Source organism: Lissotriton vulgaris, chromosome 8 (assembly GCF_964263255.1).
Source record: "Lissotriton vulgaris chromosome 8, aLisVul1.2, whole genome shotgun sequence".
Classification (NCBI taxonomy): Eukaryota; Metazoa; Chordata; class Amphibia; order Caudata; family Salamandridae; genus Lissotriton; species Lissotriton vulgaris.
In genome coordinates, this window is record NC_141696.1 from 28709116 (window position 1) to 28736620 (window position 27505).

At 43.0% G+C, this 27505-nt stretch overlaps 1 protein-coding gene across 1 annotated transcript; it reads right to left on the reverse strand.

Moving 5' to 3' along the window:
* Positions 1 to 27056, reverse strand: LOC147693287 (extracellular calcium-sensing receptor-like). The gene is made up of 4 exons (XM_086935896.1): positions 27008 to 27056; positions 23584 to 23755; positions 14209 to 14500; positions 1 to 858 (listed from the first exon to the last, which is right to left on the reverse strand). The coding sequence occupies exons 1-4, from the start codon at positions 27054 to 27056 to the stop codon at positions 1 to 3; spliced, it is 1371 nt and encodes a 456-aa protein (XP_086792022.1).
* Between the last annotated feature and the right edge of the window lie 449 nt (positions 27057 to 27505).

The window sequence follows — 27505 nt, forward strand, 5'->3', positions numbered from 1 at the left end:
TTACCACTTTTTCACCTGCCAAGGTTGAATGTTATTGATGTCAGCACATGCTCCTTTCATGAATGGTCCTTGCCCTTGTTTGCATGTCATGATTGCATACAAAGAGTGAGCCAAAGCGTACACCGCAAGGTAGCTATGGTATGTGTAACTCAAGTCATAGAGTTCAAAGAATCGTACGTCCTTGTTTGCAAGAGCTAGGTTCTCTGAGCAGAAGTTTGACCAAGTGCCATTCTCCATGGTAGTCATTGCGTCTGTCTCCTTAGGTCCTGGCCATTTGCAACTAAACACTTTCTCCCAGAATTGTCTGATAAAAATATCATGAGGTTCTGTTAAGGGATGACGGTGAATAAGAAACTCTTCAAAGTTTTTCATCTTTCTGTTGTGAGGGGAAAGTCCTAAGGATCCATTGAACATTTTCCAGCTCTCCTCATTGTAGAGGCCACGAGTTAATTTGAATGTTGCTGAGAAAACAAACACTTTATCTGTTACGTTTTGTGCAGCAAAAGTTTCTATAATCCCCTTGACATGGACATCTGGGCTGTGGACAATGATCACTTTCACACCATACATTTGTGCTACTTGAACCACATGAACAAGCTTCTCTCTGGTATAACTGTTGTGAACCTTTTCCATAAAAGCCACACAGCCCCCATTGGCCTCTATGATCCTTTTTGTGTCATGTCCTCCTTGTAATCCAACCTCATCATCAGAGACGACCATCCCCGTCCAGGTCCAGCCAAAGAAACCTATCATCCGTGCAAGGGCAATATTCTGGAAGGAGCTGCTCGGTACCGTACGAAGGAAAGATGGAAACTGGAGCTTGTCACTTAGTGCAGAGAGTACTGATCCATAGCTGATCTGTAGTGAAAGAGATCAAGGTTGGCTTAGTTTATTTACCATTATTGCTGACATACATATGGCCAACTAAGTAACCCTAAATGTCAACCTCCTACAGCCTAATAGTTGCCATGTGAACAACAGCACATCCCACTTCAATGTTAGTGATGTGATTTCAAGAATTGCAGAAGAGGAAAATGTAAAACAGAACCACAAATTCTTCCTATATATTTGCTTGAAATAAATATTGACCAACTGGGATTAGTTCTAGGAGAGGGACGGCCCCTTGGCTAACTTTATCACATTAAAAAATGCCCATCCTAATTTCTTACCTCTATATACTGTAATGGGAAGCATAGTAGCCCAATTTCTAGATTTTTGGATAAAGCATATTCTTTTCTCAAATGAAGAGATCCTTTGCTGACACATATGCCTGTGTCCTACCAGAATAAGATAGCGGCAAAACTTAGCCATTTTTCGTCACAATAGCAACAGCTGTAATTGCAGTTTTGGTGGATGACTAATTGTTTTATTCACCCATGTGCAAAAGTAACTCCTGGTATTCCGATATTTTCTGTAATTAAATTTTCTCTATTGTTGTCATTGCTTTGGATATTGTTATATGTAAATGACATCATTAGGTAAATTATTCTCTCCCTCAGTCTTAAATTTTCCTTCACATAATGATTCAGTCTATATATTCTTGTTTCCAAATCAGGCCTGTGTGGAAAGCATATCCATGCAACTGTACATAACCTTAACTTAAGCGTATCACATTAAATGATAGTATGTGTTCACCAAATCAATGCTTGTATTTCACTTTGTAAAATATAGTGTGCTATTAGTTATGGAGAGAAGTGGCTCATGATCAGCATTTACTCTTAAAAAGGAACTTGATTATATGAGGATAACCTGGCGTTCAGGGGTATGTTGCAGTAAGGTTTGCGCCGTACAAATACTATTTCACACGTAGGTTCCTATGAGGAGCAGCATATACATAGAGGACTATTTTCTTAACACTGTGATAACCAAAATATTCCCAGGAAGATCCGGGACTACGTTTTCTTCAGACATGCTTTACTAACTGCGTGATCTATGGTGGCTTCCTTAAACTTTAGAAGGAGCCCAGACTTTGAAACTTAAATGCCACACATGGGAACACTGTTCTTGAGGAGGCAAAATCTGATTTAGGCTGCACAAGAAATAACAAGAGGTAGCTTCAAATTAACTTCCAAATTGATAGTATGAACATCCAAGCTGATACTCCTTTTCACCTGCTTGCTTCAACGATCCCACACCCTGATCTTAGAATCCTAGCTATGACATGGTTATCTCCTTGATAATTGTCAAACAACAGCCTACTCCTAGATCTTCTGGGGGCTTTACTCTTGCCATTCTGGCCCATCACTGGAGAATTTCACAGTTCAATTAAATTTCTCCCTCTTGGGCCACCAGTTATAACTTGTTGTAAATTAGCTGGTGCCTGACATTCTTTCTTTTCTTTCTCTTTTTAGGTGAATATATTGAGATTAAACTTGTCATTTTATAATTGTAAGTATTTTAGATGATAATATTGAATACAAATTTAAAATTGTTGTAGTGTGTAATCCAGATGCACTAAAATTCTCCCTAGGTCCAAATGGTGTCGAGGGTGTTTGCAGTATGTAATTATTTTTTTTAGTGTTTGTCTTGAAGCAGTGATACAGGTTTATTTGGATTGGCACGTGTGTCCGCATGGTTGTCCTTAAAAATTGTTGAATAGGACCAAAACATTTTTGTATCAATTGGACACCTGTATATGATCCATCTTTTGCATCTTCACTTGCATGAGATCTAATTGAAGGTCTAACCATGTTTGAATATCCTGTTTCTATATTTTTGTATATTTGTGCATTATTTTGTATTGCTATTTTAATTTTAAGAGCAACCTATTTTATCACTGTCAATATTAATGAAATAAAGTGATATATTTATATATATTTGGTAATCTCTGTACTAAAAGTAATTCTTCATAACCCCATTCATACATTACATCCTATACTTACAACATGTACTTTTTTTAGATAGCAAAAATAACTTTCTTTGGAATTGGGTAAATAAAACCTCCATGGAATCCTTTTATTGTTAATGTGCTAATTTAGTTAGCCCCTAAGGAAACATTTTGATCACACCCATGCCCCTATGTCTTTATGTAGATGTCAAATAAGGTTAGATACAGAACTGGGACTGAATTACACATACAGATAATTTTCCTTGATTGTGCTGGGCTCACCATTTAAAATGTGTGCCCAGTGTAATCAAGGAAAATGCGCTGTATTAGGGTGAAAGCGCTGCCCCAGTGCAGCCAGGAACTTGCGATGCCCTGGGGCAGCACATTCATGTGAAAATCGGAGTGGCTGCTTTGAGACAGCTCTGTTTTCACAGTGCAGGCAGCAACCTGCCTGCACTCTCAAAGGTTGATTATAGATCCCCTGGCAGGTGGGTGCAATGAGTGACTGCACCTGCCTTCAAGGAAATGTCTGCCCCGCCAGAGGGCTGCAATCAGGAGTCACAACGACAGTGCGCCTCCTGACAGCTTCTTTGCCACTGCTTCCGAATCTGTGATACGGTGCAAGTGCAGAGGCAAATGGATTACCTCATTTGCATGGGGTCATTACTACATGCAAATGAGGCAACGCCCTCCTGAGAAAGCATGCTTGCTGTATGTGCACCAGCACTTTCAGTATTACAGAAGAAGAAGCAAAAGCTTCTGTGGCCCCTTCTGTAATACCAAAGTGTCTATATTAGGCCTCCTGAAGTCTGTAGACATGGGTAAGGACACTGACCAAGATAATCTTGTCTCTAATGTTTGAGATTTCCAAGCCAGAAAAGAAGAACACCACTTTATGGCAGACCCACTCATTTCTGTGAACTTTGCACCTCATGGTTTATGGTGTCCAAGATTGCTGTGAGTCTGATAAGGTCTGGCAAGCAATGTTATTGCCATGCTATCCAGCTCATTTGTGGTATTTTCCCCACTTAAATACCACTGTTGTGATGCCACAGCTGGACTGGACCCTAAAAGACTGATTGGGATTGAAAAGGTAGTGATCACATAAGAAGAGATGACAAATAGTCCTTTTCTTTTAAAAACTCACTTCCTTTTTCCGCCATTCACCTGTTACATCCACCCACAATCAACTTTCTGCCATTTTTATAGATCATGAAATTAACTTAGATTAAGATGCGCTTTTCCTGAAGAACTCAAATGGAGTTACCTGTAACCAGATGGCAAGACACTTTAGCTGCAGATAGATGATTTTTCAACTGATTCTTTTTTGGCATCAATTAACTCTAATGCATTGTATTCTAATTCAACCTTTACCCTGTTAGATACTGAATGGTACAAGGCTCATTAACAGTGCGTATTCCCTTTTTACAGTGAAAAGTCACTGTTTCTTTTGAACAAAACTGAACCCCATTTTCTCTTAGCCTAATGGATGGATACATTCTGTTGAGAATATATCCTCCAGCAACTTCAGTACTCTACTAGCGCTACTCTGACCCATTTTACCTCTAGCCAATATGAAAACATGTCCACCAACAAGAGGAATTGTAGTGTATTTATCTCAACAAACAGGGCAAATATAATGTTCAAGGCAAGCCCTTCCCACATCCCTCTTGGAAGTTTCCTACAATGCATAGGCAGTTTCCTGGTGAATCATGCATTATCACTGTTGAAGAACTCAATTCAATCGATGGAAACAGGAAATCTAATATCAATCTATCCTTCATTCTGCGAATGCCTATTTACCCTTCCCCAAAAGAAACAACCTCCCACAACTTTTAACTCTTGTCTCATTACCCAAAACGGTCTCAATAGCTTATTTCTTACTCTCTTACCCTTCCAAATATATCCGAGAACCAAGACCTCATCAATACATGTTCCTTCTGCAAATTTGCCTACCACTTTTCCACCCATCCTGAGAATATGCTTATTTTTTCCAAGATTCACTGTTTATCTTTAATTACTTCAGAATCCTCTCACTTTTCTGTCTCCACAGTTCTTGACAAGCAATCTGCTGCTCAATATTTGTACTAAGCAAAGATTCAAATTCAATGTGTGTACATCTAGTCCACATGCCCACCAACAAGTATTACCAGAAAGTACTTTTAATTCTTTCTTAGTAAATATTTTTGATCAATACAAAGATGATGGCGTTATTAATACGTGAGGGCCAAAAACCAAACAGACAAATGCAGTTGAATGCAGCTACATTTACTCCTAAGCTCACTCCCAACTGCCCAAGTAATTCAACAACATTCCAAGCACTTGCCATGGAATAGGTTGTCATGGAATACCATGGGATTTTCTTATCCTTGGTGCATGCCTCAATGCGCACCTCCACACTCCTTTCCTTTTAATAAACATTGTATGGTATACAAATAGCATTGTATCATTGTAAACTTCAATCCCAAACGTAATCTTCAAACCTCCTAGGTCTGTTAATTGTTCTGCCAAAGCATCCTTTCCCTTCACTTTCATTCCAGTGTCTGAAAACACCTCTTTCAACAATACATACCTCTCCCACTCCTTTTCAACACTCATTATTCATCCAACCAAACAGCCTATCTCACATTGTCAATCAACTCTCCATCACATTAAGCTGTAATACTTGGGCAAAAGACTAGCATGCCAAACCTACCTAGCACTCAATAGTGCAGCATTGCACAGAATTGTCTTTACTTCAACAAGAGAAGAAAATCTACTCTTAACCTTCCTCGCAAATCACTCTTCTTCACCCTTTCTCGGTCTCTCACTTGTAAATCTACTGTCTTAACACCATTGATTTAATCATATATTTTCTTATACACCATTTGTGCAATGATAATTATCTTTCTCACCTAATCTGATGACCAATCCTTGCCTTGGACATGCATCCTAAATTATCCTTTGTCACTGGTATCCTGCTTCTCATTAACACAGATGGACTCAGGCCAGTTTTTTCACTAGCTTCAGTTCAGTATGCCCTACCCATTCTTTTCACTTACTTCTCTCAACTGAGTTTCTTTCTTTTTGTTAACTCAATACCTCCTTTTAATACCCTGTTCAAGAGGTGCACACAGCCATTTCCTGCAGGATGATATACAGATGTATTCTTGTGAAATATTCTATGTCACTTCATTGAAACATTTCTAACATGAATTGCCTCCATTATCACCCTAGGGCTGGTGCTAAATATAGCGGCCTAGCGCCAATGACGGCTCCTTTGCACAGGGAATGATGGTTTATGTGCAAGAAGGTGTCCCTTCCTAAACATAAACAATCATTAATGGCAATTTGCTCTTTTCATGTGCGCTGCAGAATCCAACACAGATAGATACATCAAAAATGAGGAGAATTCAAGTATTTCTCCTCATTGCACCATTCTGATGCCTACTATTGCATGGTGTTAGTTTTTGGCACCTCCTCAGATTTACAGATCATTGTAAATCTGGGGCAGGGTGAAAAAGCAATATATATCACGGTGGAACGTGCACAGCAACACCCATTGAACACCCCTTTCATGCAAAGTGATACTTGTTAATGGGCCTATTTACAAGGTGGAGTTAATTGACTCAAAGTGGTTTTGCGCCACTTTGTACATATGGAGAAGGGATTAGCACCACCAGATCGTCACTAAAAGTGATGGTCTGGTAGCACTCTCCCCTTGTAAATCTACCCCACAGCATCCACAAACTTCACCACAGTGTTAGCTCCTGCCCTGTGCCCCACTTCTACTTCCAGCCACTTGGAAAAATGATCCACCATGGCAAAAACATACTTGACTGACTCTTCCCCTCATCCCGGGCCAGCCCCATCACATCAATCCAAGCCTCTCCAGTGGCATACCCAGGCTCGCAATAGGAAGTCGGGGAAATCTTCCCTTGATTTGTGATTTATCAGAATGTTTCCATTTTGTAGAATCATGTTCATTTATGTCCACTTTCTGGTCAAATCCTGACTACCCATACCATTCTTTCACCAATAGTTTGTTTTTCACAATTCCCAGATGACCTTCACAACATAAATGTATTACTTTGAAATAGAAGTTACAAGGAGATATTAATTTTCCACTTCTCATCAATAAACCATTTTCCACTGACAACTCATCTTTAACTTCCCAAATTGCACTTGTACCTTTCAACTGTATTTTCCTTAGCCATCCTTTTCCAACAAATTCCACTACTTCCATCAATATTCCATCCTTTCCCAACTTCTTTCCATTCCTGCTCTGTAATACTCTGCCCATCTTCCTTCCTATCTAATATTGTGATTGAATTTCCATCCCATTCATCTTTCCCCATTTCTTTGATAAGCAAGGGCTTAGAGCTCAAGATATCAGCTGCTTTATTTTAACTCCAGGCATATACCATACCCTATAGTTATTATCTAGAAGTTTCATAGACAATTGGCAGTTCTAGGAGAAGCACCATAAAGTCACTTTGTAGTCGAAGTCTTGACTACAGAGGCTTGTGATCCCGACATAGCAAAATAAGAGATCCCCATACAAACTGCCTAGTATGATTAAATCCCTATACACATCCCAGAGTCTCTCCCTCTATATATATTTATACCAGCAGCCCGTCCCGACGTCGTCCGGGTATGAATTGCTGCCGGCCAGTAGTATATTGTTTTGTAGGATTTCGTTTTGATAGCATTTCTTATCTGTGACAGGCCTGTGAAACGCTCCGATTCACAGTGCACTGCTGATGCACTTAAGAGTGCGCATTCAGTAGTGCGTGAACCCGAGTTTCCCTACTTTATTTTTCCTTGCAATATTATATAGCGCAAACTCGACAACATGGCATGAGCACAATTTACATTACAGAAGAACACATTCATTTGTGGTAGGCATGGGGAGACAAAGCAATTTGCCTGGATTCACAGGATGCTGAGCTGATGCCGAGATTCGAACGTAGCTCCCCAGCTCTAAAGTTCGCAATTCTAGAACTTGTGGCGGGAGGTGTGTCTAAAAGTGCATGTCGGTGCTGGCCATCAGTGAGAGAGATCTGTGCATTTTTCAAATCGGTGGTGAAAAAATATGAGTATGTTGCTGGAGATGTGGGCCGCCGTGCCACCAATGTACTTACCGGGGGAGGGTAAACACCCATTATTCTGCAACTTTCTTTCCGCATACCATCACTCCGCATACTTTCATTATGAAAGTACCATGACTCCGCAATGCCATTATAACGCATGGCATTACATTTTATATGCGTTTACCACGCATACATTTACAATGAAATTCGTTGTAAATGCATGAATGGTAAAAGCATGTTTTTTTATGTTTGGTAAGTATGGGTATAGGGGTATATGTTTTTGGGTACTGAGGTATATGTTTTTGGGTGTTTGGTTATTTTAAGGGTTCAGATATAGTTTTGGGTTATGGGGTACAGGTGTAGTTTTAGGGTTTGGGGATAGGTATGGGTTTTGGGGTACAGGGGTATTTTTAGGGTTCAGGGCTAGGTTTGGGTTTTGGGGTATAGGGGTATTTTTAGGGTTCAGAGGTAGGTTTGGGTTTTGGGATACAGGGGTATTTTAAGGGTCCAGGGCTAGGTTTGGGTTTTGGGGTACAGGGGTATTTTTAGGGTTAGGGGTAGGTTTGGGTTTTGGGGTACAGGGGTATTTTAGGTTTCAGGAGTAGGTTTGGGTTTTGAGTTACAGGGTTATTTTTATGGTTCCGGGCTAGGTTTGGGTTTTGTGGTACAGGGGTATTTTTAGGGTTCAGGGGTAGGTTTGGGTTTTGGGGTACAGTGGTATTTTAAGGGTTCAGTGCTAGGTTTGGGGTTTGGGGTACAGGGGTATTTTAGGGTTCAGGGGTAGGTTTGGGTTTTGGGGTACAGGGGTATTTTTATGGTTCAGGGCTAAGTTTGGGTTTTGGTGTAAAGGGGTATTTTTAGGGTTCAGGGGTAGGTTTTGGTTTGCATCAAACGGAAGTTTCTGCCACAATTTCATTAACCTCGTCTGGTATAAACATTTACTCTGCTTCGAATGATGGCTCCACTCGGAGTGCATTTCTAAATCCCTCCCTTGTTGACCCTGCGGCATGTGAGGAAAGCTAACAGCCGCAGGCCTTTAAAAGCAGGTGATGTTTGAAGCACGTTGTAAAACTGGCTTTTGGTAATAAAGGGAAAAGGACAGAACATTGTAATATTGAGAACTACATCCAAACTGCACACTAATTTTATTATATGCATAAAAACACAGTACATTATCGAGCTACGATTACAATTAGGGTGACCAGATTTTGAAAATCAAAAACCGGGACAGGCTAGAAATAAAAGTAGAACTAAAGTTTTTTAGTCTTACTTCTATGTATGGTCTGGCCTGGCCTGTCCCGGTTTATGGAGTGAGAACAGAACAAAGAACGTAACCCCGCCTAATGATGTGATGGTCCTAACAGTAGGATCCCACTATATATGGGGGGATTAAGCTAGGAGTTTAGCAATGCACATACCATTTGGTCAATCCAATTATACTCAAAAACATGTGTTAAGCAAATATATATATTTTTATTTTTTTTGCGTATACTCTTTGATTGGAGGTAAAAAAGATCATACAAAAATAGAGATCATATTAAATCCACAGCATATTAGTAAAGACATCAGACAAAATACATTGGTGCAAAAAGGGATAAAAAAAAAAATTCATCCTACATTGAGACCTACCCAGTAACAATTCATACTTCAATCATACTCTCATACTCACAAATCTCCAAATTAATCTATCTAATATTCTGTCATTCAACTTTCATTCTCACAAGCATTCCTATCAACCTGGCGTATGCAACACAAAGATGGTAAGTCTGTTGCATAAATCAGAATGTTATTCCAGACAGATGACATTAATGCGGCTCTTAATAGATATAGAACAGTGTGCCGTATTTCTGGAAACACAAGCCTGTCCCGGTTTATGCGCAGCCTTGCAAATGTGTTCTTACATACATACATGCATACATATTCGTGCGTGCGTATATCTATCTATACTACTATTATAAAGAGAGAACTGTGTCCTTTGAGCCAGGTAAACTCGAAAAGTACACCACCAATCCAAACACCCAAGACATCTTTGAAAACCTCAGGGCAAGCAGTAGGACATAGGCTATATAAAAATAAAAAATATACGTTGTTTAAAAAATTAGGAATAAAAATAAAGTAATCCCTTGCAAGTAGTGCCGGCCGCGACGTCTGCGTGATGACATCAGGAAAGAACCTGGGCGTTTTAGTATTGTTTCAGCAAAGGGGACTACTTTTTATTCGTTTTATATCCGCCCCATTTTTATAAGGTAATGGCTGATGCCTGCAAGGAAACTATCACTCTTACTAGCGAGAGTCTGTTTATTCGTATTTTATAGCTCACTGCCCTTGGAGCTGGCAACACTGACCATCTGTGAAAAAACGGCAAAACGCTGAGGAAATCTCTCCGCGGGAGTGCAAAATGACATCACAGCGGCCATTTTTGTAGTTCCGCCGGCTCGCGATGTCAGTCCCTTCCTCATTGACAAGTGTGTTGAGTGTGAACGGGGCATGCTACAATCTCTGGCATGGAGGTGGGGTGGGATAGCGCTAAGACAGGGGTCCCTCCTAAGCAACAAGCAGAGAGGCTAACATTAATTAAATGAAGGGAGACCAAGCAGTGACCTGGCACGATAGCAATTTAAAGCTGATCTGGTTTACTTTCTATTTCAGCATCTACAGCGCTGAAGAAGCAGCAGAAAATAAACTGCATTCGTCTTTAAACCTCCTGTCTGTTGTGTGTGCATGGAGGCCTGCGCTATTATGCCTGCAGTGGAGGAGAGGGCAGGCCTAATCCATGAAACCGAACCAGTTACCTCCAGGGAGAAAAGTGTAAGACTTGAGCCACACACAGTCTTTTTGTCAGAACACTAGAATTATGGTTAGGTTTCTGCACTTATGAACAAGTAGCTGGAGGACAGAAACAAGGTTAAAGCTTCATGTATGGGCCCACAGGCATTGCTGCATCAGGCCTAGAAGTAACTCAACTAGAAAACCTTAGACAGTCATAGGCACCACTTCAAAATTAAGGACAAACTAAATATGGAGTCAGAGCGACCAGTGGCTAACAAAGAAATATAAAATAAAATTTCTTTCCCACCCACCACGTAACTTTTAAAATTATGACTTAATAAAACGAATTTCATTTTCATCAGCAGCCACTGCCACAACAGAGAACTGAAGTCGTCAAGCGAGTTCAGTGTCCAGGAGGAAAACTGACCCGGACTGCCTCCTTCAGGCAGGGTTTACAAACAGTTGCTTTGCAGGCTAAAAATGAGCAATGACATTGACTGCTCTCTTCTAATCCCCTCCTGTCTCGTGACCTCGCTGGCTCTGGGCACAAGGGAAAGGAAAGAGCATTACGTAAAGCTCAGAGAACAGGAATATGGTCAGTCACTGCTCTCTCTCTCTCACAAATTTTCTTTATTTGACAAAGAATTCACCAATCCATACTAATATAATAAAGAGAGAGCCCAAACGTTTGAGGCGGGTAATCTCAGGAACCACAGCACCAATCACAACACCCAATACAGCGTTGGAAGTAGTCCCTTGTGGGCGTGTCTGCGTTGTGCTGTGGGTGTGTGCTGGTGGCGTGACAAACGCTGGGGGCATGTGGTACGTTCCGCCCTTCATGGCATGTCTCATATCGTGTGCTGTGGGCGTGTGCTGGGGGCGTGGGCGTATGCGGGGCACGGGATTACGGGAAAAAAAGTGTGCGTTGTGCCCAATATTTCATTGTTTTTTCTTCCCAGGTTCAGTACATTCCAGCTCCGGGTGTCCACCCTGCTCCCTTTAAATACCCCTGCACCCCATCATCATAACCCACCCTTACTCCTTAAAATACCCCAACACCCTTAAACACTAACCCATCTTAACCCTATAAATATACCCTGTACCCCAAAACCCAAACCTACCGCTAAACCCTAAAAATCCCCCTGTACCCTAAACCCAAACCTAGCCCTGAACCCTATAAATACCCCTGTACCTCAAAACCAAAACATACCCCTGAACTCTAAAAATACCCCTGTACCCCATAACCCAAACCTACCCCTGAACCCTAAAATACCCCTGTACCCCAAAACCCAAACCTAGCCCATAACCCTTAAAATACCCCTGTACCCCAAAACCCAAACCTACCCCATAACCCTAAAAATACCCCTGTACCCCAAAACCCAAACCTAGCCCAGAACCTTAAAATACCCCTGTATCCCAAAACCCAAACCTAGCCCTGAACCCTAAAAATACCCCTGTACCCCAAAACCCAAACCTAGCCCTGAACCCTTAAAATATCCCTGTACCCCAAAACCCAAACCTACCCCTGAACCCTAAAAATACCCCTATACCTCAAAACCCAAACCTAGCCCTGAACCCTAAAAATACCCCTGTACCCCATAACCCAAAACTATATCTGAACCATTAAAATACCCAAACACCCCAAAACATATACCTCAGTACCCCAAAACATATACCCCTATACCCATACTTGCCTTATCCAAACATTTTTAAAAAACATGCTTTTACCATTCATGCATTTACAACAAATTTCATTGTAAATGTATGCGTGGTAAAAGCATATAAAATGTAATGCCATGCGTTATAATGGCATTGCGGAGTCATGGTACTTTCGTAATGAAAGTATGCAGAGTGATGGTATGCGGAAAGAAATTTGCAGAATAATGGGCGTTTACCCTCCCCCGTAAGTACATTGGTGGCACGGCGGCCCATATCTCCAGCAACATACTCATATTTTTTCACCACCAATTGGAAAAATGCACAGGTCTCTCTCATTGATGCCCAGCACCGACATACACTTTTAGACACACCTCCCACCACAAGTTCTAGAATTGCGAACTTTAGAGATGGGGAGCTACGTTAGAATCTCGACATCAGCTTAACATCCTGTGATTCCAGGCAAATCGCTTTGTCTCCCCGTGCCTACCACAAATCAATGTGTTCTTCTGTAATGTAAATTGTGCTCATTCCATGTTGTTGAGTTTGCGCTATATAATATTGCAAGGAAAATTAAGTAGGGAAACTCGAGTTCACACACTACTGAACGCGCACTCTTAAGTGCATCAGCAGTGCACTGTGAATCGGAGCGTTTCACAGGCCTGTCACAGATAAGAAATGCTATCAAAATGAAATCCTACGAAACAATATACTACTGGCCGGCAGCAATTCATACCCTGACAACGTCGGGACGGGCTGCTAGTTATTTATATAAAGTAAAAGCAGATACGTTGCCAGGATGCAGCCTCACCTCACTCCAAGATTGAAATGTATAGTAGGTGAATCTGCCCACGTCCATAACATACCCTTAATGTTGTATCCTTGTGCAAATATCTGAGCTAAAGATACTAAAGCAACTTAAACTCCCATCCTTTGCAGCATGGACCACAGTTTTGTGAGATATACAGTCTGAAATGTGCAAGAGATATTCATAAAGGCCATGTGCAAATAACCTCTCCTGGCTTTGATATGTTTTCCCATGAGCAATGTTACATTTTACAGACTGCTCCACCTTGTCCAGGCTGGAGCAAAAGCCATATTGCAAGCCAGATAGAAAATAATTTCTTGATAAAAGGACACGGCCCAATATTTCCATATTCCACTATTCCAATATTTCAGTGGTGGAATCAGTCAATAAATGTGTTTGATAGCAGCTCAGGACTATTACTGCTTCACTCCACGATCTGAGAAATTCCTTCGTAGTTGATGCTTAAAATGCATCTATTCGTAACATGGCTCAAAATGTCAAATTATTTTTAAATATATCCACCAGTATGCCATTAGGTCCCAGAGAATAGCATTTATAACTTAAGAGATTTCAATTGAACGCTTAACATTTACATATTTTATTGAGTAACTAAAGGTTGGTTATTTTCATTATCTAAGACACTAATTTCTTTATCTGGGGCAAAATCTATTTTAAAATGGGCTACTCAAGAGTTAGCAGTAATGTGGCATTCTACTATCGAGTTGGTACCTTCTCAGAAGAATGGATGGTTTTCAACTTCTCAGAACTTTCTAGTGTCCTTTGAATTGGCTTATGCTTCTAGATCTTCCCAGACAGATATTCTAATTTCTTGTCTGACTTGTGTAACAGCGATGATATCACAGGGTAGCATTAAGAGTTGCTTTATGTTGCCTGTGTGAATTTGAACATGATGCATTAAACCATCTATGTGAAGGAGGAGTTATCATTTGCCTACTAGGTATGAGCATGTTGGATAATCATTCTTCAAACAATGACTCCATCCAATAGTCAGTACCCTATACATGCTTGTGGACCCCAACATATTCTATGCAAATCACTGCATGCAGTTGACTTACCTGAGGGAAGTGATAGAGACCTAAAATCCTGGCCAGTGGGACAGAGGTAGATGACAGGACTTCCCCAACAAGACCTGCTGGCATTGGGCCGGAATGGCATGTGTACCCAGGGGCAGGGAGCTGCCTCCCTGAGAGCAGGTCTAAGAGCGCTCCAATGGCCTTGATCTGGGAAGTGCAGGAATCATAGATCTGGAAGCCCAGGGTAATGTTTGGCAAAAGGTCTGGAGTCCGGTTTATTTCTTCTACAGCAAAAACCATGGCCAGCACATCCCTGTAATACCGGATTTGGAATCTAGACGTTAAAAGAAATGGATGTTGTTTTTTAAAGTGTGTGGCATTATAATGCTACACAACACTCAACTGCTAAGACTAATCAAGCATATCATAATCAAACCGGGGTATTATGAGAAATCACCAATATGTGTTCATAATGAATTTTTGGCAAAATATGCACTATTTTACCAAATCACCTGAATCCCCAGTGTTACCAATATTTATATGTACCCTACAGAACTAAATATTCCCTCTTACAGCTGCCCTTGCTTCTTGCATTCCTCCACAACCCTCCTTTTTTTCATTTTTCTGTAAAAATTGTTTGCAACAACTGTGGTTGCCTCCAACCCACACAAAAGGTGCCACATTAGATCTACTTATTGCAAAAGAAGGTAGAATCAAGACCATCCTATCAATCTAGGATGTCTAGTCAGGTAACATACCTCCATGCACTACTCACTACTGGATAACCACCAATTGTGGGGAAAGGATTTGAGGAACTTGGACACACTCAAGCTTCTCTCAGGCACTACAAAATATTACCCCAAAACAAGATTTAATTGACCATATAGTCCACTATAATATACGTCTTAAACAAGTTCGCCCAAAAAAGACTCAAAAGAGAGACAATCAGACAATATTCACATTGGCACTGAATGAAGGCAAATGAAATCTCAGGGCCTGCTACACAAAGAAACTTACATTTTTGAGAGTAAGTTTACACTTTGAAGTAAGTTGTTTCAGTATAATCAGACTTGGAATGTAAATGCACAACAAAAGTATAAGTTACCTTGTCTTATCTCCTGGATATAGCAAATTGTTTACTCCTGTGTAGGTGGGAAACAACCTTCTGTGAACTTCTCCACATTCCTCCATAAAACCCTCTAACTCCTCTCTAATCCCATACCACATTGGAGTAAGTCTGCCCCTTTTCCCGTTCACTTTCTCCAGTCCCACCCACATTTACTACATTTAATTGTAAAATATATGTATACATCTGAGGACATGTGTGGACACACCCCATTCGGGTGGAGTATCCAGCACACATTTCTATATGTAATTGTGGAGGCTTAAACTCTTAACCTACTTTATGAGTAGCACTTTGTACTATGTTTTGTAGTACTCCAAAACCTACTACGAAGTGTAATTTCTGAATCTGGCCCTTAGTTCCTACAAATAAATGTGGTGACAAAGCAAAATCTCCCCAAATAGGAAAATAAATATTTTTTTCAGGTTTTAAAACAAGTCACATTTCCTAAAACTGTATGCCTTTCCAATAGTTCTTAATGAATATATGAGGACATAGGGGGCATATTACCAACGTTTAGCGATATTTACCGCTATCGATGCTTAGCAACAAATTTTTTAACGCTAAGCATCGCCGGAAATTATCGCACAGATAACTTGCTATTAGCAAGGTTTATCTCAGTAGTGATAAAAATCCTCGCTCTAACTGCCAATTGAGAGATTATCGCTGGAAAACCAACCATAATCTCTCAAAGTTTGGTGTTAGCTTGATAATAGGGGCTCACAAACTTAGCCATGATATCCACCTTCCATAGGATATCATGGCTTAGTCAGGAAAATACCAGGTGTAAAAAAAGCAGTGCTAACCACGGTTAACACTGCTTTTTTTATCACTAACAGGGTTAGCGAAATCCTTGATAATAGGAGAAATGTCGCTTAACAACATTTCTCCTATTATTTTTCTCTGGAACGCCCCCTTTGCATCTCATTAGAGATGCAAGGGGAAGTGAAGAGAAAAAGGGTGCTAAGATGCAAATTTGCGTGTTAGCACCCTGTTGCTAATAGGGAGATAATTTTATCTCCACTTTCTTGGCTTTTAAAGCCAAAAAAGCGGAGATAAATCCCTTGATAATATGCCCCATAATTCTTTATGTAGAAAGGTTTAGACAGCTAGGTCACCTTCAACTGTGTTCTTTGAACGACTGCACTCTCCGGTCACTCCTCTTTCAGATGACCTTTTGTGACCTTTTGTGACCGCTTAATAATCTAGTGCACCCTTGATGTCTTTTAATTGGAAAACATAGTCTTTCCTCCATTGTTACTTATTATACTGGCATTATTGTCACTGGAGGCTACTTGGCAAGCAGTTATTTGCTCTTCTAGCTGGACCATAATCATCTTCACCAACACTGCACATTATTGACTGTGACTTTTACACATAGGTGATAGTACTCACATCCTGTAGGATAACTTGTAAAAAACACAAAGTGATCCTGAGTATATTACGGCCTACCTTCCGGGTCCTCCTTGGTAGCAGATATGTCAATAAGCTTATGGTCTAGACACATCACAGTGGATCCTCTCATGTCAGCCATAATGGAAACATTTGATTTTTCTAGATTATAAATTAGCGCTCAGCGCCCAATGTGCCTAATAGCTTATTTAGCTGTGGTTTTTCACATTTCTAGATATGTTCTAGATTTTAAGCCCATTCTTAAGTTGATGTTCCAAACATCTGTTAGAGGACAAGAAATTAGAACCAGTATCATGTCCCATTGCAATTCTCTGCTAGATCTAGAAAAAACAGATTTTACATCTATGTAATGTTTACATTAATCTTCAAAGATATTTTCAATCAAAGTGCACATGTTATGTTATGTTATTATCATTTATTTTGCGCACAGATGCTCCAGCTAAGGAGCGTCCTGGCGCAAGGAAAAGGTGAACATAACACAACGCAAAAGGAAACAGAAAAGTGCAGAAGTCAGTATAAGAGAAATTAGAACAAGTGAGTTTTCTGAGAGTTTTTAGACGTGTGTGTTTAAGGCTGTTCAGCAGTCACCTTCACTGCTAGCCTTGTCTGGATTTTGCTCTAATTCTCTATTGATGAGTGTACTGAGTTATTTGGGTCCATGTCGTCTTCACTGCTAGCCCTGGCTGAATTCAGCTCTTCTTCTCCACTGATGAGTGCACCTAGGTATTTTGGACACCAGCCATGCTTGTCATGCGAGAGGCTCTTATTCTGGCATGCTCCCAGATTGTCTGTGATATGCTGTGTGTACTCTGGTCCTGTCCCAACATAAACTCATACTGGGCACATATATGATATCTTTCTCTAACTCAGCCTTCCCCTCAATATCTCTTTTTTCTATTCACTTCCCTGTTCTTCCCTCTTGTCCACCAATCTACCTCCCCCCTAGGGTGTACATGTGTAGGGGTGGGATCCCTGTTTGTTTTCCTATTGTTTTGCCTATCCTGTTCTTCTCCTGGTTCCCCCACACCGCTGACTCGCATGTGCACAAATGTGGACCCATGCAGCATCCTTTGTGCTACTCTTTCTTGGCCTCGGAGGGGCCCTGCTTTGTGGGGCTACCTTATGCTATGTATCTAGTACCATGTTTAATATTACACTCAGTACTCAACACTGTATTATTACTTCATGTATTAAGGCTTATGTTTCCCGCCCCCTTCCCCTATCCCTTATTTTTTTCCCAATCTTTCAATGAAGAATTGTGAAACAAAATAATGGCGATCTCCTACTCATCCCTTCCCCAGGCTTGTAATACTAGTCAAGTCAAGTCAAGTCAGAGAATTTATATAGCGCACTACATACCCAGAGGGTCTCAAGGCGCTAAGGAAGGGGAGGAGGATTACTTGTCAAATATCCACGTTTTAAGTTGCTTTCTGAAAGCTAGGTGGTTCTGGGTAAGGCGAAGGTAAGTGGGGAGTGAGTTCCATGTTTTAGCAGCCAGGTATGAGAAGGATCTGTCTCCCATGGTGGTCTTGTTGATGCGAGGTACAGTGGCGAAGGCTTGGCTGGAAGAACGTAGTTGGCGGGAGGGGGTGTAGAAGGACAGTCTTGAGTTGAGGCATTCTGGTCCGATGTCGTAGAGTGATTTGTGTGCGTGGGTTAGCAGTCGGAAAGTGATTCTCTTATTGACGGGTAGCCAGTGGAGGTCTTTCAGGTGACCAGAGATGTGTTCGTTGCGTGGGATGTCTAATATGATTCTGGCTGAGGCGTTTTGGATTCGTTGGAGTTTCTTCTGGAGTTTAGCGGTAGTGCCTGCGTAGAGGGTGTTTCCGTAGTCCAGTCGGCTCGTGACCAGAGCATGGGTGACTGTATTCCTGGTTTCGGTGGGGATCCAGCGAAATGTTTTTTGAGCATGCGGAGAATGTTGAAGCAGGATGAGGATATGGCGTTGACTTGTCTGTTCATTGAGAGTGAAGAATCCAGGATGACGCCTAGGTTCCGTGCGTGGTCTGTCGGGATGGGTGCTTTTCCAAGGGCTTCCGGCCACCAAGAGTCGTCCCATGCAGAGGGGGATGTACCTAGGATGAGGACTTCTGTTTTATTTGAGTTCAGTTTCAGACGGCTGTGTTTCATCCATTCAGCAACTTCTTTCATTCCTTCGTGTAGGTTAGTTTTGGCGGTGCTGGGGTCCTTGGTGAGAGAAAGGATCAGTTGAGTGTCATCCGCGTAAGAGATGATGTTGAGGTTGTGTTGGCGGGCGATGGTCGCGAGGGGGCTCATGTATACGTTGAAGAGGGTGGGGCTGAGAGAGGATCCTTGTGGTACGCCACAGATGACTTCGGTGGCCTCGGACTTGAATGGTGGAAGGCGGACTCTCTGGGTTCTTCCGGTGAGGAACGAGGTGATCCATTCAAGTGCTTTTCCTTGTATTCCGATGTTGCTGAGGCGTTGTAAAAGGGTGCTGTGGCAGACTGTGTCGAATGCTGCAGAGAGGTCGAGGAGGATGAGGGCGACTGTGTCTCCATTGTCCAGTAGAGTTCGAATGTCGTCTGTTGCTGCGATGAGGGCGATCTCAGTGCTGTGTTTTGCTCGGAAGCCAGATTGTGAGGAGTCGAGGGATTTGTTGGCTTCGAGGAAAGCGGCGAGCTGGTTGTTGACAGCTTTCTCGATTACTTTGGCCGGGAATGGAAGGAGCGAAATGGGGCGGTAATTTTTGAGTTCGGTGGGGTCCGCTGTGGGTTTTTTCAGAAGAGCGGTGAGTTCAGCGTGTTTCCAGTTTTCCGGAAAGGTGGCGGAGTTGAAGGAGCAGTTGATGACGTCTCGGAGGTGCGGTGCTATGACGGAGTCTGCTTTGTTGAAGATGTGGTGAGGGCATGGGTCTGTGGGGGATCCTGAGTGGATGGAGTTCATCAGGCGGATGGTGTCCTCAGTGGAGATTGGGTTCCAGTCGTTAAGGGTGTTCGCGGGGGGAGAGTGTTCAGCGTGTGGTTGGGTGGGTTGGACTCCGGGTTGGTTGTCGAAGCTGTTGTGGATGTCTGCAATCTTGTTGTGGAAGAATGAGGCTAGGGAGTCGCAGAGGGCTTGAGAGGGGGTGATGTCGTTGGAGTTGGCCGAGGGATTGGAAAACTCCTTGACGATGTTGAAAAGTTCCTTGCTGTTGTGGGCGTTGTTGTCAAGTCGATCCTTGAATGCTGTTTTCTTGGCCTTTCGGATTAGTTGGTGGTGAGTGCGGGTGGCGTTTTTGAAGGCGTCCTTGGTGCTGGTGGTTGGGTCTTTTTTCCAAGCTTTTTCAAGGGTGCGGCAGAGTTTCTTGGACTTCTTAAGATCATCGTTGAACCATGAGGCCTTTTTGTTGCCTGGTTTGCTTTGACGTTTTCTCAGTGGTGCTAAGGTGTCGGCGGTGTTGGATAACCATAGGGCGGCGGCTAGGTTTGGGTCCGAGGAGTGGGCTGCGGTGTTTAGAAGGAGCGATGAGGAGATCTGGTCGGTGGTGATTTTGTTCCAGTTTCTTTGCAGAGTTGGTTGGAGGTGGTTGGTGGGTTTGGGCTTGTTGTAGGTGAAGTGAACGCAGCTGTGGTCAGTCCAGAGGAGATCCGTAGTGTGGCTGAAGGAGACATGATTGCTGGAGGTGAAGATGGGGTCGAGTGTGTGACCTGCGATGTGGGTGGGGGAAGTGACCAGTTGTTTAAGTCCGAGGTTGGCGAGGTTGTCCAGGAGGGTGGTGGTGTTGCGGTCGTTGATCTTTTCAAGGTGAAAGTTGAGGTCTCCCAGAAGGATGTATTCTTTGGAGGGGAGCGCGTGTGGAGTGATGAAGTCCGTGATGTCTTCACTGAATTTTGCGCGGGGTCCTGGTGGTCTGTAGAGGAGGGTGCCTCTGAGTGTGGTTTTGGGGTCGGTGTGGATCTGGAAGTGAAGGTGTTCGGAGTTGACGAGGTTGGCGTCAGAGCTGGTTGAGATGCGGGTTGATTTCTTATGGACGATAGCGAGTCCTCCTCCTGTGTGGCTGGTACGGTCTTTGCGAGTGATCTTATAGTCTTCAGGGATGGCAATGGTGATGTTTGGTGCGGAGGAAGCGTTCATCCATGTTTCGTTAGGAAGGCGATGTCTGGAGAAATGGTGTCTAGTAGATTCCATAGGTCAATGGCGTGTCTGTGGACCGAGCGGGTGTTTAGAAGGATGCATTGTAGGTGGTTGGGGTCGGGAGTCAGTGGTGTGGTCGTAGCGGAGATGTTGTCGGTGCCGCTGAATTTGCAGGAGTAGCAGGAGAAAGGTCCATGGGTTTGTCCAGGAGCGGCTTGGACGCAGTTGGGGGCGCGACCGGGGTTAAGGGCTAGGAGGGTGGCGGCATCGTAGGTAATGCGGGAGGGCTGGGCAGCGCGAGGGGCAGGGGGTCTGGCGCTAGGCGCGGTCCAGGCGCGGACGGGCGTAGACGGGCTTACCTTTGGCGCACCTTCGGCGCGGGTTGGGTGCGAATGCTGCGCGTGAACGCTGCGCGTTGGGACATTGGTCATAAATGGATAGTGGAGGGGGGCGGAGCGTGGGCGGGTCAGCTGGGAGGCGGGATCTGGGAGGAGGCACGGAGGTAAACAAAGTCTTAAAATGGCAGCCCTGTCCCTGCAACGAGACTGGGGCACAGCCGATGTAAAACACCGTCACAAACACTCGTAAAACACTTCTCTTAACCCTACACAGCAAAGTCTACAGTGCGCAGCAATAATCAATTATATTATGTCAGGCAAATTAATTCTGGCGCCGAGTGCGCAGCTACTGTAATCAAATGGATATCTAAAGTGGGCAAAAGCGAAACTGAGCGCTGCGAGCTATCTCTTTACGTGCAGGTAGGCAGTGGCGCGATGTACCTTCAGAGAGGCTCAGGCTGCAGGGAGCACAAGCGTCCGTAGGGAGGCAGAGGGCGAGGGGAGCGACCGTGCAGGAAAGCGTCCACACGGTCACAAATGGCCAGGGGATAGAGCGCTGTAGCTGTACTCGTGGGTGGGCGGGTCAGCTGGGAGGCGGGATCTGGGAGGAGGCACAGAGGTAAACAAAGTCTTAAAATGGCAGCCCTGTCCCTGCAACGAGACTGGGGCACAGCCGATGTAAAACACCGTCACAAACACTCGTAAAACACTTCTCTTAACCCTACACAGCAAAGTCTACAGTGCGCAGCAATAATCAATTATATTATGTCAGGCAAATTAATTCTGGCGCCGAGTGCGCAGCTACTGTAATCAAATGTATATCTAAAGTGGGCAAAAGCGAAACTGAGCGCTGCGAGCTATCTCTTTCCGGCTCAGGCTGCAGGGAGCACAAGCGTCCGTAGGGAGGCAGAGGGCGAGGGGAGCGACCGTGCAGGAAAGCGTCCACACGGATTTGTCTACATGATTCAACAGTCCTTCAGGCAGCTCCGGTCACTTGAAGAGATGGCAGGCAACCTCACTACCCACAGCCAAGCTGTCCACACATATACTCTGCTGATCTCCTCATATTCCATCTCACAACAAATGGTGGACTAAAATGTTTTAGACTGCAGGTCTAAAGTTAGATTTCAGGTCTAAAGTTTGGCTTCTGGTCTAAACTTAGTCTTCAGGTCTAAGTTTACATTTGTAAATCTGGACTTATGTGTCAAATGTTTTTTTTGGCACTATAACCTGAACACTTTTTTTAATATCAAAACCTATCTAGTGCTACCCAAACTCTTTAAGAATAATACTAAATATGTGAATTAAGAATATCTTCTTTGTTCCTCCATTTCATTTCTATAGACAAATGTAATACGTATGTGTGTGCGCCTGCATGCATGCGTGTATGTGTGTATGTGTGTATGTGTGTGTGTGTGCGTACATGCATGCATGTGAGTGTGTGAAACCTACATCGATTCTGGATAGGCCCATATTCTGAAGATCCAGACCAAAAACCTCCCTAGGGCCTTTCTGTTACTCATGGGGAGTGCACCAGATGCCTATGTTACTGGCATAAAGTGTGCAGCCAGGTGTTTATACTTCCAACAAACTGGACTATAGATATGATACATAGGACACTCGTTTAGGATTGATGTCATTGGATCTAAGAGGGCAGCAAGCAGCATATAAGAATGAGATGAGTGCATGAATGGCATTTGTGAAGCCAATAGAATTGCAATGACTCAGTCAAGGTTCCATGGTCTAGTCTAGGCAGAGTCTAAGTGTGCCTTGATACACTTCTTCAAATCCTTAAGATTCAGGAAAGGGTTTTTCGTGGAGACCGTTCTTTCTGTCTGATCCTTATCTCCAACACCATCCTATGCTTTATGTCAATTCATTTTAAAATGGATCATTGTAATTCAGTATTTACTCCCATTTTTCCACAGACATTCTTGGAAGATAAGATACCTAAAGGTGTATGAACAGGAGGCTTGGCTTGCTGTTCTCACTGTCTGTAAGTCAATATACATGATATTAAGAGTAATGGTGTATTGTACGGATATTAGATGGGACACTTCTACATATATGGTAAAGACCACTACTTATTCCAGGATGTCAGCCTTGTCTAATACATACTGTGAGAAACTTTTCTTACAGGATATCATTGATGAAAGCTGTATACAGACTGTTATAGGTTGTTCTCATTCTCACAGGATATCATCTGTGACACTCCAACATATGCAATACACTGCTCTTACCCATCGCACGATATAATTTGTGATGCTTCTATATACTGTAATAAAATGCTCATACACCTCACAGAATGTGCACTGTGATAGTGCAATGTAAACTGCATTAGGACACCCTTACCCCTCAAATGATATGTGCTGTGGTTCTTATATATAAACTACAACAGGCTTTCCTTACCTCTCACAGGATATCCATTGTGACACTTCTATACAAATTGCATGAGACTGTTCTTACCCCTCACAGGATATCGGCAGTGGCTCTTCTTTAAATGTGGCCTCGGTGGATGAATATTCAGAGTGAACGATGAACGCTCCTCCTAAAATCATATCTCCTTCTTTGGTGTAGGCATTCTGCTTCCATGCCTGGAGTCTGCATGCTGGTTGCAGAGCTTTGCTTCTGACAAAGGCTAGAAGCAGAAACATTGAACGTAAACAGAAACCCATGGATGTGGTGACTGCGAAATTCACAATGTAAGAGAGGATCAGAAGATCAAACTTCTTAAGATGCAATTGTTATAAGGGACATGGAAGTCTTTTACAGAGCCTTTGAGAACACAGTGCTGCAGTGTAATCTCACCAAAGGGGTGGCAGACCTCAGTATCACAGTGATAGTTGCACAGGCATTAAACTATTTGTACTGTTTTTCCTTATAACTAACTCTTAGTGATGACTCTGAATGTCAGGACCCACAATCTTTATAGGAAATGCACAGGAGGATCTGATCTCTGGTCTCACAGGGAAAAGGCAAAATCTATAATTTCAGCCCTACTATTTGGAAAGAATTTGCCTGACAATTATCAGTTTTCAATCACAAGGGAATGCTCAGCTATATTTAATTATAATGATAAAAATGGCTTATTGTGATAGTCTTTTGGAGGCTGCATTGACCACTTTTAACTGAGATAAAAATCTGTCCTGCCACAATTCTAAAATATGAGGAAAAAAATGCTTGATCATGAGCAACTAAAAAGGTATCAAGCTCTGACACTTTTGGCTACCTTGCAACATATTATATCTATTGTAGGTCCTGTACTGGAAGAATACCATTACTTTACCAATGCTGTATTTTGACAAAAAGTTAAAACTTTTGGAAAGGAGAAGCCACCTGCATTGTGACAGACATGCACCCCTACACTACGTGTGCCAGCTACATGGAAATCTGAATCCCTGGTACAGATTTTTGGTCATAGGTGAATGTGGATCATGAGTGTGCGCCATGACCTAGATATATCTCACAGTATAAGGGTCAGCTTAAACCGGAAAGGGGGCAGCACATGCTACATTTGTGAAGGTACATTTTTACTGCCCTTACCCAGAGTGAAATGACACAAACACGATGGTGGCAGCACAACTGTTTCGTGTTCAGTGGAATCCGTCATATTAACAGGCCATTTTTCCTGTGTCACTGAAGTGTGTCCTGCTGGCCCACTTGTGTATAGTCCAGTGACAATGTATTTAACCGATTCGAGGTTTGCATGGACTGCGTGTAGCACTGGACAGCACATGATACTTCTGTGTGGGTGCTGGGCTGCATGTGTGTGATTGTGGATGGTACATAACATAGAGGCTGTTGGGTTCCATTTTAAATCCAAGGGACTGGAGAGGCTGGAAAGTTGAGGACAGACAAGAGATGTATATTCCCGATACTCGTGAGGGCTGGGGTGGGACACACTGAGGGAGAGGAGCAGCGCATCCTCTAACCCAATCAAAGAAATCTTTGATTCCAGGAACAGGTACTGGTCAGTGGGGCCTGGGTTCATTTTTGGGAAGATGAAGAGACTAATAAGGTTTACCAAATCTCGACAGAGAGGAAGCCTTAATCCTCTGAACCTTTATTGGGAATATTTCAGTGCAGCCTGATAGCCAGATATGATTTATAATGGACCCCAATATAGACCCCAATATCACCTACATTCACTGTACCATTGTACTACATAACAGGTTTGTGCTGACCTTTTACCTAGTTAGATGCTGAATAAATGTTGTGGGGTTTTCTCCAAAAACTAGCCTCATTTATTATGCAAGAGGATTCCCAGACTCACAGCAGGACTACCATTTTCAGCACAGTAACTATGTATAAGGGTCATCCCTTTTGCCATGCTCGTCTGCCATGACACAGCAGCGTAGAACCCCCTGAGGGTACCTTTTGGGTTTATAAACACCATATCTTTGCTTGTGCAAGAGAGGAGAAAGACTTCCATTCTGACACACTGACGCAATATGCTGACGTTCCTGCATGCAGACACTCAAACAGGCCGTGGTCTGACATTCCTTGCGGGTTGTACTATGAGACCAAGATGGGGTCCTTCATTCCCTCACACCAAGTAATGGGGTTGTTTCTTTCCTAGGAGATATCTTACCTCTACACCTACATACATGCTCAATACTTTTAGGTACATCTAGTGAGGGTGAGCATCGTAGGAGTACATATTTTTCCTGTCATGTACCTATAAACCTGAAAATATCTATTGTTTTAGCACTATGGTAGAAATCTACTATCCATTTACTCTTTTGGTGCTTATAATCGTTTATATCTGTTTTTGTCTCATGGTTGTTGCAGCACACATATTTAACACTAGAATGATGCTGGCTCAATAAATGCTTAATGAAAACATCCCCATTGTTTATTCTGTGTATCTCTCTGAGACAAATTGAGCACGAGTGACTGAGCAAAAAGTACTGCACTGTCTCCATGATCCCTGAGGGATCAGGGTTGTCATGTTAACGAGTTGCCTGGAACTATTTTCTCCTTGGTAAAAAGAGTTCATAGTGGCACTGTGAGCTAGCTGGTATACAGGCGAACAAGCCAGTGGGGGTGACAGGAATCAGTCTGGACACCAGTCCCACAGTTTATGTTGTCTAAACGTGCAGATCCTATATAGATTTATAGGAACTTCACGATACAGGTGCGATTCTTAATAAATCCTTTTGCCTGTGTTGTGGGTCACTAAGAGTTGGCTCCATTCCCGCTGTGGCAGAAAGTCCCTTTATCAAAGGCAGTGCAGAGGAGAGATCACTTCAAAGGAACTGGCACACCTACTTTACATTTCAAGTGCTAGACATTAAATCATATATGTGTCTAGATTTGGACTGTAAAAGTAGGACCCCCATACTTTGTTAAACAGCGGCAGGAGGGAAAATTGTCAAAATTCCAGTACCAAGAATCTGGCTGCCTGTGAAGGCCGTAGAGCCCTCTGTGGACAAGAAGAGTATCTGGAGGGAGTGAGGCACAGGGGGAGCCTGTCCAGCAGACCCCGTTGAGCATAGTGTGAAACAGTTGTTCTGATCTGGTCATGACTATTGAAGGAGTGGGGGGCATCCTCCTAATTCTGCTGAAGCCAGGCTCGTTGTCCTGGCATGTGAGGGCTGCAGTCTGACTCCCTGAGCCAGAAGTTGGCCACATGAAGTGAGGGGCATTGCCCATGTAAGCGATGTTCTCTGTGACCCCATGTGGCAGGAGGGTGCCATCGTGAAGTGCAGGCCTTGGCCCATTGGTAGAACTGTAGTCTGTGTCCTGAAAGGCCACTGTAAAGTGCAGGTCATCGCCCATCAGAGAGGCAAAGTTGGTGACTCCTGTGTGCCTGGAAGGGACTAAAGTGGGCACAGGGCCGTTCTTTGCCCTGGTTAATTGTGCAGAGGATGCTCTAGAGAACACTTACCAATTGCTGCTAAAGCCAAAATAAGAAGTCCAATACTGATGCATGCCATCTTGGGACTGAGGAGGCCCGATGCAAAATTTGGAAAAGACTGGTAGAGGTTGTGGACCTTTGGAGAAGGAAGCCCAGAGCTTGCGCAGGAGCAGACCCATCCTCCTGAGATTGCTGGCTTCCAACAGGTGAAGTAAAACTTTTCCAGACCAATGGGGCCCCAGAGGACTTGCACTGAGCTGGTGGTGAACTCTTAAAGCAAAATGCAGGCTTAGGGGTGTGTAGCATTAATTTGGGCTGTATCTGGAATTCTCTTGTATTATTTGATTGGTGAGTAACCACCCCTACAAAAAGGGACATAGGGACTTGGGGATTTTACACTGGATAGCGCTATAATGCCGGCCCTAAATGGGCTATGTGGATTATTTAATGTGTTGTATATGCTTTACCTGCTTACATTAAATGCATGGAGAATGCAGCTGTTGCCAGACATTATGTGATCAACATAAT